Source organism: Rhipicephalus microplus, chromosome X (assembly GCF_043290135.1).
Source record: "Rhipicephalus microplus isolate Deutch F79 chromosome X, USDA_Rmic, whole genome shotgun sequence".
Classification (NCBI taxonomy): domain Eukaryota; kingdom Metazoa; phylum Arthropoda; class Arachnida; order Ixodida; family Ixodidae; genus Rhipicephalus; species Rhipicephalus microplus.
The window spans coordinates 70,036,844-70,051,006 of NC_134710.1; the positions used below are offsets into that span (position 1 = coordinate 70,036,844).

The 14,163-nt window shown below is 41.9% G+C and overlaps 2 protein-coding genes across 4 annotated transcripts in view; one reads left to right on the top strand and one right to left on the bottom strand.

Annotated features, from left to right (window-relative positions):
• The window catches only part of LOC119175926 (uncharacterized), a 134,763-nt gene extending 125,753 nt beyond the window's left edge, over window positions 1–9,010 (top strand). For both annotated transcript variants that reach the window (XM_075877109.1, XM_037426966.2), the window contains exons 12-17: window positions 9–122; window positions 1,635–1,732; window positions 4,600–4,762; window positions 4,824–4,965; window positions 6,394–6,515; window positions 6,608–9,010. In XM_075877109.1, coding sequence (XP_075733224.1) covers window positions 9–122; window positions 1,635–1,732; window positions 4,600–4,762; window positions 4,824–4,965; window positions 6,394–6,515; window positions 6,608–6,937 — 969 coding nt within the window. In that variant the 3' untranslated portion in view covers window positions 6,938–9,010. The remainder of the gene's footprint in view (window positions 1–8; window positions 123–1,634; window positions 1,733–4,599; window positions 4,763–4,823; window positions 4,966–6,393; window positions 6,516–6,607) is intronic.
• The window catches only part of Gpat4 (Glycerol-3-phosphate acyltransferase 4), a 46,132-nt gene continuing 33,696 nt past the window's right edge, over window positions 1,728–14,163 (bottom strand). For both annotated transcript variants that reach the window (XM_075877111.1, XM_037426967.2), the window contains exon 12: window positions 1,728–7,761. In XM_075877111.1, the coding sequence (XP_075733226.1) occupies window positions 7,594–7,761 (168 nt within the window). In that variant the 3' untranslated portion in view covers window positions 1,728–7,593. The remainder of the gene's footprint in view (window positions 7,762–14,163) is intronic.

Below are 14,163 nucleotides of genomic sequence, written 5' to 3' on the forward strand. Positions count from 1 at the left end.
CTTTCCAGAGAGACAACCCGGAGTTTGAAAACATACTGAGGATTCGAATAAGGCGTGCAACAAGCCCTGATACTTCAGAAACGCCAAAGGATGCTGCTGCAGAAGCCACAATGCAATGCCTGGTGAATAGCATACATTTTAATAGCTTGAGAGGAGATGCTACTCGAAAAAAGAATTTTTTTTTCCAAAATTGCATATTTTCTGTTTTTACTTGCTTTCACAAGTTTAGTGTGTCTACTTTTATGACAAAAAAATCAACATTGTAGTTAAACTCGAAGTAGGTTAAAACCACCTTTAAAGTGCACAAGGAGGCTATCAAACACTAAAAAGAGCTCATTGTCCAGAGTCCCCTGAACATTGTCAGCAAGCTGCTTGCCATCGCATTTTGCATGAAGAGTTCACTATAGACTAATGCTTGAAATAACTATGATTCCCAAGCTATCATGGTGGAAGAAATCACTTTTAAAAAGAAAATTTTTGCACACAGACAAGCTTTCATTTCTACATTTAAGATGCAATTTTCTCAAGATGCAATTCTTGGCAATGCATGTGTTTGGACATCATGTTTCTGGTATTTCTGATGGTAAGAGCAGGAAGAAATTTTTAGCACATATTTCCTAACATGTGAAGAGTGCAGTTATCACCTTTAAAATGTCATATTGCTTATATAAATATTATAGACTTATATTAAGCAATTAGTATAGATTAAACATTTTAAAATTTCTCTCAATTTTTTTATTCATTTAAATGCTTTAACACACTTTCCTGATAGTTATTTGCATTCTACAATTATTGTAAAGCAATGCAAGCCATTAATAGCTTATAATTATAAAAGCTAAGTCACAGAAAATGTCTGTCTAAAAAGAGCTATATCTTACACATAGTCATGATACAAAACAAAAACTATGTCACTTACTATAAAGCTGATTAGACATTTGAAACCAGTATAAAAACTTGAGAGTAAAAATTTCATTGCCCTAGGCTGAAGTTAAAGATTTTTCTTTTCTTTTGTCGAGTAGCATCTCCCCTCAAGTCACCACTGACAACAGTATTAATGAGAACAGACAATGCCTAGGAAAGTATAGGAGATGTTAGTAGTAGTAATTGCAATGTAAATTTGAAGAAATAAAAATAGACAATAAAAGAACTTGCCGCTTGCAGGGACCAAATTCGTGACCTTTGAATAATGTATGTGATGTTCTGCCAACTGAGCTACTGTAGCAGTCATCCCGTAGTTCACTTTATAGGTTATTATATAAGTAAATTTCGAATGCGAGAGTGTAAGTCAGTGTCTTTTGTAGCCATGATGGCAAGTGTGGAATAATCTTTCTCTACCTGTTGGCACCGCATTGCACGTGACCCTAATACGAGCTGGCAGCTGGCCGATCCCTCGCAATAGCTGAAGGTCGCAGGTGTTAGGCCCTGCCAGTGGGAAGTTACCTTTTCATCCACTTTTCAGTCTTCACATTTACATTACGATTGCTACTAATAACATCCCCTGTAGTTTCCTAGGCACCATTGTCTGTCAGTTCTCATCAATGCGACTAAGAATAACAAGTGCTTAAATGTTTACTTTATTCCATCTGTCAACAGTATGGCCTGACATATACATATTTCATTTCTGCTATTTTCAGGTCAGCTTCATCAAGAAGGAAATCCCAAATCTGGAAACATGCGTGTACATTGCTGGGAGTAGCAAGCTGCAGTCTGCAAGATCAGTCGAAATATGCAAGTGCGTTACACCATTTATTTCAGTCATACACACCCAACAAGTAAAGGAAGAAATGTCATGGGAACTGAAGAACTGTTCACTGTGCTTGCAAACGTTCAAGCAATTGTGGCTTTTTTTATTAAGTCACAATCTCCAGATGAAAACACATGCCTTTCAAACTTAAGAGCAGTCATACATGGTGGAAAAACCCAAATTTCAATAGAAATCCCCATAAAAATGCAACAAGTAAAGAGGAAAATGCCCAATGAAGCAACAACAGGAGTGCACGGTATCATTCCAGCCCACCATAGCTGAGCTTCTGCTGTCCTGGACAAGTAGTCCTAATTGCTTACATCTCACAAAAGTCTCTGGTGTGCTGTAGTCATTGCTTCAAAGGTGGCTTTACCATTCCTCACCAACATGTACATAGAACATGTGCAGAATCAATGGACAAGATTCTCACCAGTGAAATAATAACGTAGCATACCATGGACAGAAGTACTCATTTAGCAAAGTTTTTAAGAAATCCCTAAATAGAAGACCATAGGTATGATGCCTTGTTTGTTTAGCACAGCCAATGGCAGTGACTTTTCCAGTGGCCTGTTTTCAGCAAGGCAATAATATACACAAAAATACCCACATCAATTATATGTTTTTCCAGAGGTCCCCTAATTCTTCAAATAGATGCTGTCTAAACACACACAATACGTACAGGGCATTCTGCTGTGCTTCTTAGCGGAGCCCTGTACCTGAAAATGCAGGGTTCATTTTACATGACGATAGTTATAGCGCGAAAACAAAACGACGACACAGAGACAACTAGCCCAAGCTGCCACACTTCATTTTACAGCCTCAGTCAACACGATCATCTGCCAATCGGCATGCGCTCATTGACTAATGCAGCCGGAAAGGGCTGTGCTAGCTTACTTATAAGTGCATTCATATGTGCTTGCCTAGACAACGAAAAAATGCAATATGAAGAAAGTTTTATAAATTCCCATTTCAATTAAGTAAGTACAATAAAATATAATAATTCAGACTAACACTGTATTTTAACACAATAAAAAAACAACAAAAGCTTTACATGGGCCACAAAGATTGACAGTGAACCAATCACTAGTACATTTATGTTCCAGTTGCACAAGTGTGACACATTGGTCTTATCAAGTCACTCACTCTTAAATGCTATGAAACACACAGCAGATTGACATTGTCATCCATGATGAATAACAAACTTTTCTAGAATGTCAACTGTGCACAAACTGTTGCATTTATCTTATTTTCCTCATAACGAATGTGTACTTTATCAATTTACTGAGAAGTGCAATGTTTGTGCATCAACCATGTTGCATCACCAGCTTCTCATTGAACTCAGCCTCGGTTTCATTAGTGATAGATAACCCCCTCACCGAATCGATGAAGCCTGCAATTAAGTTGTTGCTGAACACAGGAACTTTTAAAGTAGCACTACCACACTATGAGTCATTTCAACTAGCACACAATTTTGCTGCTCTAGCCAACAAGAACACATAGCTTTCAGGTGGTGTGTCATGAGATGAAAGCATGAGACAAAGGTCAGACTGTGGCCCGAATAAAATGCATGTGTCTTGTGCGTATGTACAAAGTTGCTGTACCTGATCTGCCGTAAAGTAGGGCATATAAATGATTCAATATCTCTCATGCTCTTACAAGAAAAAAAACAAGGAAAACTGTCATCTTGTGCATCAGAGCAGAGAAATTAGAAAGACTGCATACTAATAACCACCGTTTGGCCCACTGTGACAGTTTATATCCACAAACCCTCATAATACATCCTTAATTTATAAGGATAGCAAGAGACAATAATTTTGATCACTCAATAGAGTAAATGTGATATCCCTACCAAACAAAGTAAAAGACTTTTGTTTTTATGTCAAACTTGCTTTACTAAAAAAAAACTGCTAATAAGAACTGGATTATGGAATAAACTGGTACATTTGTTACATGCATAAAATTCAAAAGGCCAGACAGCTGCACTTTTTATACTAGACCAGTGAAAGGTTTTACTAGAGCAGTAAATGTGTAAACAAACAGGACAAACATATTGATGAAAAGAAAGAGGAAACAGCAAGGTTACTGAGTACAGTGACCAGAAGTGCTGACCACACACAGACACAAAAGGTATTTCTTTTTAAATGCTATAAAGTTTGTATCTTTAAACAAATATACTATGTCAATGGCATAAGCACTGTGGGGTGCAAAATGCAAAGGTTTATCAGAGAAACATGTGCTCATATTTTTGCGGCTGTGAGTAACTGGCAGGTAGTCATAAGCAAAAACAAAATACAGACACATGCAAAAAGCACCAAATCCACCTGCCATGTATAAGTAGGACCCACTTCCACTAGTATGAAACTGAACACTGTTTGTCTTGTTTGTCTCAGATTGAATTTAATGCTGCATCTACCAGGTCCGCCTGATATCCACAGCCAATTTGGCTAAGTTTGAATGCCCTATGCTAAATGAGTCGGCTACATCCACACATGCTGCAGCACACAGTCCAGTGAAAGCCAGGTCAAAATCTGCAAGCTGTAGGCTGCCTCAGCTTTAGTTTGACAAAAATAGTACATGGTAATAATGAACATACACACCAAATGTACTCTGCTGATCGCAGTTAATTGCACCCACACTTGCTACAATGCTGGAAGTTACAATATCCATTACAATGCTTTTGTTACATATAGTAGTGCACACTCAGTGAATCCCACCAAAATTAGCCCTTGCTTGCCAAGAAACGAGCAGAATTCCACATTATGTTAGGGCATTAGTAAAAAACAGACAGATCAACTGCTTCACACTATCTTTTCTGCTGATTTTAACCTTTTTTTTTTCCTGCTTCTAATTCCCAGGGAGATTGGCAAGGAGCTTGCGAAGAGGCCAAACCTGGCTGTTGTGACGGGAGGATTTTTTGGTGCACCTGATGTTGTAGCAAGGATGTTTCATGAATGCCGAGTAAACAATGGTCACACTGACCCTCGAGTCTTCCACATACTGCCAAAGCGTGATGACAAGGTTGAATATTGATTAGTTGAAGTTTATTTTCACAAAACTAACTTTAGCTCATCTTTTTCAGATTTTCACTGGGAAAGTACAGCAAAACAGTGATGGTTCTTTCGCTGCAGTGAACTATGGGCGAAACTTGTTCCTTGGGAATTCAGTTAAAGAGCGTGAAAGTGCAGTGGCACGCGCTTTCGACACCTGCATTGTGGTAGAAGGTGAGGCAGCATGCATCAGAGTGACAAGAGTAGTGTGCACCTAGCACAGGCTCTTACACCTGCTATTTAAACAAAAGTACAGACACGGTATTCCACACTTACTCAGAATGTCAACACTAGTATATACTATAACGTGGTGCTCAAATCATCAACACTAGTCCTCAACAAACCGCAGTCAAACTTCATTATGTTAAACTCTGGAGAAAGACAGAGGAACTTAGCATTATAGAAAAACTAACAGATTCTGCAAAACTGCACAAAGCTCTTGCCAGCATCTTCTAAAGGCGGCCTTATACAGTTGTAGCACCTTACACTCTTCTTTGCAATGATACGTTGATGGAAGGCACTGAAGAAATCACGGAGAAACTTCTATTGTGTACTTTTGCAAAAAAAATAAAAAATAAGAGGTTCACATCACAGACTGGATGAGCATGCATCATGGGATTTTCCTGCTGTGGATTAGTCGGCATGCAACTTGACACAAAGCTCTTCACTACACTTTCCAACCTTAGTCTGCATTGTTAATATTACTTTATTCTTCATTGTTACATTGTTGCTACAGGCTGACTGCAAAACCCAATATTTGGTCTGGCTGACATGGCAGACCCAATATAGCATTTAAGCAAGGGAACGTTCATCGAATTGAAGGTGCTCTCAAACCACGAATTTACTCCATCTACCAGGTCACTCATGCGTTCTCAGTTGCTGTACAGAAACATTCAGTGTTGTTTCCAAACAGTTGAGTTCAAGCGACATGGGTAGAAGTGCCAGAGTTATTAATGTGTTGAGTTGGGCTTGTTGGTACATTCATCGGGCGCACTACAGCACTGAAAACGCACAATGAACAGAACAAAAATGATGATGACAAGTGCTGTTGTCATTTGTGTTCCATCTATCCTATTTCGTGCGCTGTAGTGCACCTGAATAATGTACCAACAAGCCCAATTTGCCACATTATTCAAGTTCATTTCCAGTACTAAATGCTCTTTCTTAGTCTAAAGCTAATCGTCGTCGTCGTTTGTGTTCCGTCATTTGTGCGTTTTCTGCTCTGTAGTCACACAGTTATCCTTTGCCAACTGGTTTGAACATTATCCAAGACAGGTTGCAGATGTTTCAATGTCTGAACATTTTCCAAGCTGTAACCCAATGATGTTCTTAAACTCTCACACTGCGGTCTTAACAAGTATCAATATTTCAGAAGCTTTTTAACATGAGATAAACATATTGAAGTTTGACTGCAGCAACTTTTTTGTCATTAATACACCCTTGCTGAAAAACTGTTAGGAGTTATGAGTCCTAGCCTGCTCAATACATAAATAACCATTAATAAGGCAGTAAAGTATCGTTACCATCCTGTTATTGTAGAAGTTTTATGAAACAGACATGGGAAACAGGAGATACAACAGTGGTACAATGCTTGCGTTTCAGGTGGTCCTTGTGCAGCTCACGAGGTTGAACAATTCGTCTGGAGTGATCACTTTGTTGTGCCTGTAGTCTCGACTGGAGGAGCAGCTGGTGGTCAGTTTGGCGTGCCTCTCAAGATCTTAGAGGTGAGAGTAGTACGAAATGCTTTATGCAAAGAGTGACTTCTAACCTATGTCTGGTATTTTTTCCCTTTTTTCTGGCTGCACTTTTTCTTTAGACTCCCCATGGCATCACTGAAGAGAAGTGGTCTGTCCTGTCTGAGAAAGAAGCAACACCGACTGAAGTGGCCAAGGCTGTTGTGGATATTGTTCTGCAACTCAAGCGAGCCATGATTTCCCACACTAAATCACACTTGGTGCGTAACAAGTACAAAAAGCTCAAGAAGCGCAACAAACATGGCCGGGAACCAGTTGAGCAGCAGACAACAGATTCTTCACACACCACAGACTCTGGTCCCACTCCAAGTGTCAAGCCAACAGTGTCTTTTCGCAACATATCCCACTGGCAAAGAATACTGAACTACTTTCGCAAGAAGTCTACTTCCTAGCATTGCTTTCCAAAGGTCATCCATCGTATAAGTGGGGACACTCCAAAGAACAAACTATTCTAGTTGCACTTGGACAGCCTTGATGCCATGTCTAGGCAGACTGGTGTGCAAGTCATCGTGTGCATTTTAGTTTCCTGGAAAGTCACTGACTTCCATTCACTGAGAATGAAAGTGAATTTCTGTGTTGTACAATGGCACTTCAACAGCCTGCATGCAAGCCTCATCACATCTTGTAGTAATTATCATACATCACATCTTAGCCATGAGCACAGCAAATTTGTTTTGTGCAGCCAAAACTTAACTTTATTGAGGTATTAGAGATAGCACATGTCATCCCATCAACAACTCAGCAGGTGCTGCCTCTTTTTTTTTTCCCCTCTTAAAGGCCAACATGTTATCACAGTTTGAACCAACTTGCAAGCAGATGTGACCTGCCCAGCAAGCTACGCCAAACGCTGAACAGCATTTATATATATAGCCTGAGTACAGAACTGATCACAATGATTGTACATAGTGTTGTCTACACATGAATAAACTATCACCTCTGCTGAACCACTCTCACTGGTTGGCATGCAGCAGAAAGAGCCCAGTGTAGAAATTAAGCCAACCCACGCTATGTACATGTGTGCCCAAACAGTCTCTTTCCTTGCTGAGGCTCACGTCAGCTTGAGGCGTTGGCTGAAGTCCTTCTGTTGCTGCTCCTTCCACTCCTGCTTGACATAGGTGCGCTTGAGCAAGCCATCCCAGTTAAGGTCGAGAAGGCCACCCTGCTCGGCAATCTTAGACTTGACTCTGTTGGCAAACTCCACTGATGACTCATCATCCTGGAAAGAGCACGGAAGACTCATCTTGAAGGGGTGCTGACACAAACATATTGGCTTCTTTTTTTTTCTGCTACAGTGTGTTGCTGGAGGCCTGTTAGTCATAAAACGAAACATCGTTTGTTGCAGTGTGCAGCAGAAAATTAATTACAGGCTCCTCATTACCAACAAGTCCCAGTTTCAGTTTGAGAGACCTCCAAACACGACAAGCCACTGAGTGCAACTATCACAACCTAGCGTGTGCAATTTTCAACCATGTCAGCACCATAGGTGAGCGAACTCACTCATGACTCAACTCACTCAGACCGAGCAGTGAATCTGAGCGAGTCCGGCTGAAGAAAATTTTCGTTAGTCTGAGTGAGTGTGAAGTGCAGTATATATTTCTTGAGTGAGTCTGAGCGAGTTTCACTCTCTTTCGCTGCTTAAGGTCAGCACACAAAACTGTGACGCACTTCCACATAGTCCACATAAAAAGTCCTTTCGAACAGGAAACAGGACAGCAGGGTCGGAAAACAGAAAACTTCCAACGCGTGCGCCGCGGTCACAAACTCGCAAGCAACTGCCGAGTAATAGTCGGTTGGTGCAAACGTGGCGAAAGAAAAATGACGGCTACGACACCATCATAACTTGTTGCAGCAACGTCACACAAAGGAATTAAGAAAGGTCACCAAGGGTCACCTTTGGGGTGTCAACAGCGTGAGAGAGTCAACCATTCGAGCAAATTTCGAAATTCATTTAAAATATCTTCCAAGCTGTATTTGCTGCTATTTAGCAGCTAAGATATGCATGTTCCCAGGAATCGATCACACAGGCTATCTCGGCTGGTGTCAGTACCCCTTTAACACTGTCAGCATTCGACCACGGCATTGCATTATTACAAAAGAAAAAGGCAGCAACAGCTAAGTAGAATAGGCATATGTAATCATGACAGAGGCACAATCAACAACTATACAGAGCTTTAACCCAAAGTATGTGCCCTTTGACATTACTGCAATGCACTCAGGGTAATGAGAGATGCAATCAAATACATAGTAAGCATGCCACCGATCACATTCCCCACAGAGTTATAGCAGTACACACGAAGCTCACAAGGCGCTGTACTTCATTCATGTGTCTCAGAATAAAGCTCTGCATCATTATGGCAACCAGCCATAGATGAGAGATGCTGCAATACTATGAATTTCACTTGTGAAGCATTCAAATGTTTGTGTACTAGCAAATGAAATGTCTATTAAATTATTGTATTTGGTCAGTTGTTGACTTATTTCAAATACTCACACAAACTTAAATGCATGGGGTTTCAACATTTTTATTCACTCCTCAATACCTATTTTTAGCTAGGGTTTCAATCTACTGTGCTCAACAGTAATGTAATGTCATGTTGGCATATATCATTATTGTACACAAACTCAATGAGTTCATTTAAAATAAAGGGTCATGTGACAACATTTTATAGAAATTATGCAAACCGAGCTGGTACTTGGAACTGTCAAATTACAAAAGCTAGACATTTATTTACTTATTCATTTTTCAAGTCAACCAAAGCTAGATTCTATTTAATGGAACCTATTGCTGGTATTAACTGTGAAATGTGGTAAGCTGCACAATCTTACGTGATTTTATGACAAAATATCACAAATATGACAAATACTCACTTACAGTCTGCCAAGGGGACATGCAGTAAAAAAATCTAAAAGCTGTTCCAATTCACTCAATTACAGCAGAAATGTCTCGACGGCTACTAGATTAGAAGCTTTAATAAAGCAGCAAGGCGGCACAACACATGCAATAATGCATTGACAAAAAGTAATAGATCAAATCAAATTTCAAAACAAGCCTTTTACCATATTTACTTGATTCTACCGCGCCCTCGATTGTAACGCACACTCGGTTTTCACGACGAAAAAAAAGCTAAAACATCGAGGCCCGCACGGTCACACTATTCGGGAAAACGACTCTTTTCAGGAGCGTCTTCCGTTTAAATATGAGGTACGGGGGAAGCTTGTGCCTATCTGAGGTGCAACAAAGCATTGCCGTCACTCTTGTTTTACTGTGGCCCGATGTCAGCATGTGAACTTGCTTCGCCCCCTTCTTCTCGAGGGTTGTGGTGCCAGGAATGTCGAAGTAAAGAGGCATCTGATCAGCATTCCCGATTTGCCCAAACAGGTAGCCGTTGTTGTGCCGCAAGTTTAGGACGAACCTCTGAAAACTGTGAAGCTTTTCGTCGTACTCCTCCGGCAAGTTTTGGCGCATGCCCGTTCGCTTTCAGAGGGAAAAGCCTTTCCTCTTCATAAAGTTAGTTAGCCAGCACCTGCTCGCTTTGAACTGCCTCCGCGTTAGCCCTTTTTCTAAAGCTAACTGCATAGCCCGCACTTAGAGCAGTTCTGTCATCACGTGACGCTGTGCCGCTCGCTGCTCAAGCATATGAGTGGGCACGGCGAGACGACAGCGACCATGTTGCTGACCACGAAATTTTTCTTCGTTGTACAGGTTTCGCTGCTGACGGTCACAGGATTACCGAGCACGAATGACACGTGCGCGCCGCCGGTTGACACCATCTACCTTTCCGTGGCAGATCTGCATGTGCGGACGCCGATACTGACCTTCTGTATGGACGCTCCGACGCAGCGACAGTTGCGCATGTCCGTGACATCAGCGACCGAGGCTATAAAGCATCCACTGCAGCATTTCTTCGACAGTGGGCACGGCGAGACGACAGCGACCATGTTGCTGACCACGAAATTCTTCTTCGTTGTACAGGTTTCGCTGCTGACGGTCACAGGATTACCGAGCACGAATGACACGTGCGCGCCGCCGGTTGACACCATCTACCTTTCCGTGGCAGATCTGCATGTGCGGACGCCGATACTGACCTTCTGTATGGACGCTCCGACGCAGCGACAGTTGCGCATGTCCGTGACATCAGCGACCGAGGCTATAAAGCATCCACTGCAGCATTTCTTCGACAGTGGGCACGGCGAGACGACAGCGACCATGTTGCTGACCACGAAATTCTTCTTCGTTGTCTGACCACGAAATTCTTCTTCGTTGTACAGGTTTCGCTGCTGACGGTCACAGGATTACCGAGCACGAATGACACGTGCGCGCCGCCGGTTGACACAATCTACCTTTCCGTGGCAGATCTGCATGTGCGGACGCCGATACTGACCTTCTGTATGGACGCTCCGACGCAGCGACAGTTGCGCATGTCCGTGACATCAGCGACCGAGGCTATAAAGCATCCACTGCAGCATTTCTTCGACAGTGGGCACGGCGAGACGACAGCGACCATGTTGCTGACCACGAAATTCTTCTTCGTTGTACAGGTTAGCTACTCTGCTTCCAACATAAAAACTAGTGATGAAGTCATGTTAGTAGTTGTGCCGTGCCCAAGCACCTGTTTAAGTATTGCATATGAGTGCTATTGTGCATGCAAAATGTTACTCTGTGGTGACGTTGAGACAAACCCAGGACCCACGAACGCTGATTTATTACACAGTATTCTTCAGGGCCAAGCAGTTATGAAGGCTGAAATACTGCTCTTAAAATCGATGAACGAACAAATGATGTGCGACATGGACTTGCGATTCCAAGCAATTGAAGCCAAACTACAGGAATTTAAAGATAAATCACCGGAAGTTGCAGCTCTTGAATCCACTGCAGCTTCCTTTAAAACTGTGCTGTCATGGCAGAGCTCTAAGTTAACTGATCTCGAAGACCGAAGCCGTCGGGCAAACCTTATCATTCATGGTGTTCTCGAAAACACAAATGAAAATGACACCTGTCTTCGAACTGCTGTTGTAACCGATATATTCGAGAAAACATTGGGAGTGAAGTGCAAGTCCATAGCCCGCATTCACCGTCTTGGCCGCCAAGGTAGTCGTAGGCCTGTCATAGCTTACTTTCAAGATTATCAGGAGAAACAAGAAGTCTTAAAGAATTCAAATAAATTAAAGGGCTCCAAAATTTATGTACAAAATGATTATAGCCAGTGCACGCTGCGCAAGCGCCGCCTGCTTTGGGAAAGTACAAAAGCTGAACGCGACAGCAGGAAACGGGTTACACTTATTCACGACAAAATCAAAATTGATGGCAAACTTTTTGTCTGGGATGAAGCCAAAAATGTGCGTGTAGCCCTTAACCCGCAAGCTACAGGTTCTGATTGACCCACTCGACAGTGTGCGTCCAAAAGTTTGAGAGTGCTTAACGTAAACGCGCAAAGCCTATCAAATAAAGTTGACAAACTCGAGTACCTTCTACTCACCTACGACCCTCACATTACAATAATCACAGAAACCTGGCTGCACGAAGGTATAAATGATTCAGTATTAATTCCTCCGAGATATCAAATCTTCAGACGTGACCGGCCATCAAGAGGTGGTGGTGTAGCAATAGTTCTCAAAGATTGTATTAGTGCTCGGCCCCTTCAACAAATTCATGAGCACGAAAGTTTATTCCTTAAGGTAAGCTGCTGGGGCCATTACTTCACCGTATGTGCCATCTACAGACCACCCTCTTCAACACACGAATATCTGTCTAGACTATATGACCACATGTTCACGTTTAAAAATGATCGTCTGATTCTCGCAGGTGATTTTAACTTGCCCAATGTTGACTGGCGCGTTCCATACTCTGGCTCTGATGTAACGACGTTAAACCCTCTCGCTGACATTGCCTTGATGTGCGATCTTGTGCAGATTGTTAATGAGTGCACCAGAGAGGCTGGAAACACCCGTTCTACACTCGACCTAGTCTTTTTAAATTCCAATGTACGCAAATACACGGTCTCTATTGAAGATGGCATTTCCGACCATAAAGCAGTATTTTTATCCTTCGGTATTGGTGAAAACAAAGCACACCGACAAGAGACTAGACATGTCATTAAGGATTACTCGAAGGCGGATGACCAGGCCATTTTGGATTATCTGTGGTTCTTATGTGATAATCTTTCTGATGATGTGTCGATAGCCTGGAACCAAATAAAAACTGCGATACATTACTGCACTGATAAGTTTGTGCCAAGCAAACGGGTTAGGAAAAACCGAAATAACCCATGGATTACTAGAGATATTATACATTTGCACCGCAAGCTAAAACGAGCTAGAAAAAAGAAAAAAATACCCTGCAGACTTATCTCGTTGAAGGCCCAGCTTGCAACTCGGCTAAGCGAAGCTAAGGCAAGACACTTCAACCACTCGCTTCCTAACTTTTTGAAAACTAACCCGGATAGATTCTGGCGGTACTTGAGCGATGCGCACAAAACACCAACCGAGATATCAGTAAATGGTTGTATTGTTAACGATCCAGTCAAAATTGCAAACCAATTCAATCAGTATTTTCACTCGGTATTCACTCGGGGAGATCATGCTGACACAAACATTATTTCTCTGTCTACTATATCTGCCGATTTCATAACTGTCGAAGGTGTCCTTTCACTGTTACTGAATGTTAAGACTAAATCTTCCGATGGTCCCGACGGCATACCTAATGCATTTTTGCAACGTTACGCCGAACCTATCGCGCATGTCTTCACCCATATTTTTCGTCTTTCGCTTCATAATTCAATTCTTCCCGATGATTGGCGAACGGCACGTGTTATTCCCGTATTTAAAAAAGGTGATCGCCTAAATGTTGAAAACTACCGGCCAATTTCATTAACTTCCTGTCCTTGTAAACTTCTTGAGCATATCATCGCGCATTACATAATGTCATTTCTTGAAGAAAACAGTATTTTGACTCCTTTCCAGCATGGTTTTAGGAAGGGCCTCTCGACTAACACTCAACTTGTCACCACAATTCACGACTTCGCTATGGCAATTGATAAGGGCGACCAAATAGACGCCATCTTCTTAGATTTTAGAAAAGCTTTCGACTGTGTTTGCCACAGTAAATTACTCACCAAACTTTCAAACATTGGCCTACCCATTACTGTAATTATTTGGATCCGCTCCTACCTTACCAGCCGCAAACAGTTTGTCCAGGTCCAGGGCTGCTGCTCTGGGGTTCTACCTGTAACCTCGGGAGTTCCACAAGGCAGTGTCCTTGGCCCTGTCTTGTTTCTCATCTTTATCAATGACATTGTTTCATCAGTTGACACCTCCGCCATAAGCTTAAAGCTTTTTGCAGATGACTGCATTCTTTACAAGCCAATTAAAAGTGAAAGAGACCAAGAGTGCTTGCAGAACAACCTAAATTCTCTCTCCGATTGGTGCCATGCCTGGTCGATGGAGTTAAACATTAGTAAATCGGTCTATATGCGTATCTCAAATAAAATTACCCCTTTTGCATCACGCTACACCTTAAATAATAATCCGTTGATCGAAGTGAGCAATTTTAAATACTTGGGAGTCAATATTACCAATCGACTGTCGTGGAGTAACCACATTGACGACACTTGTTCCTCCG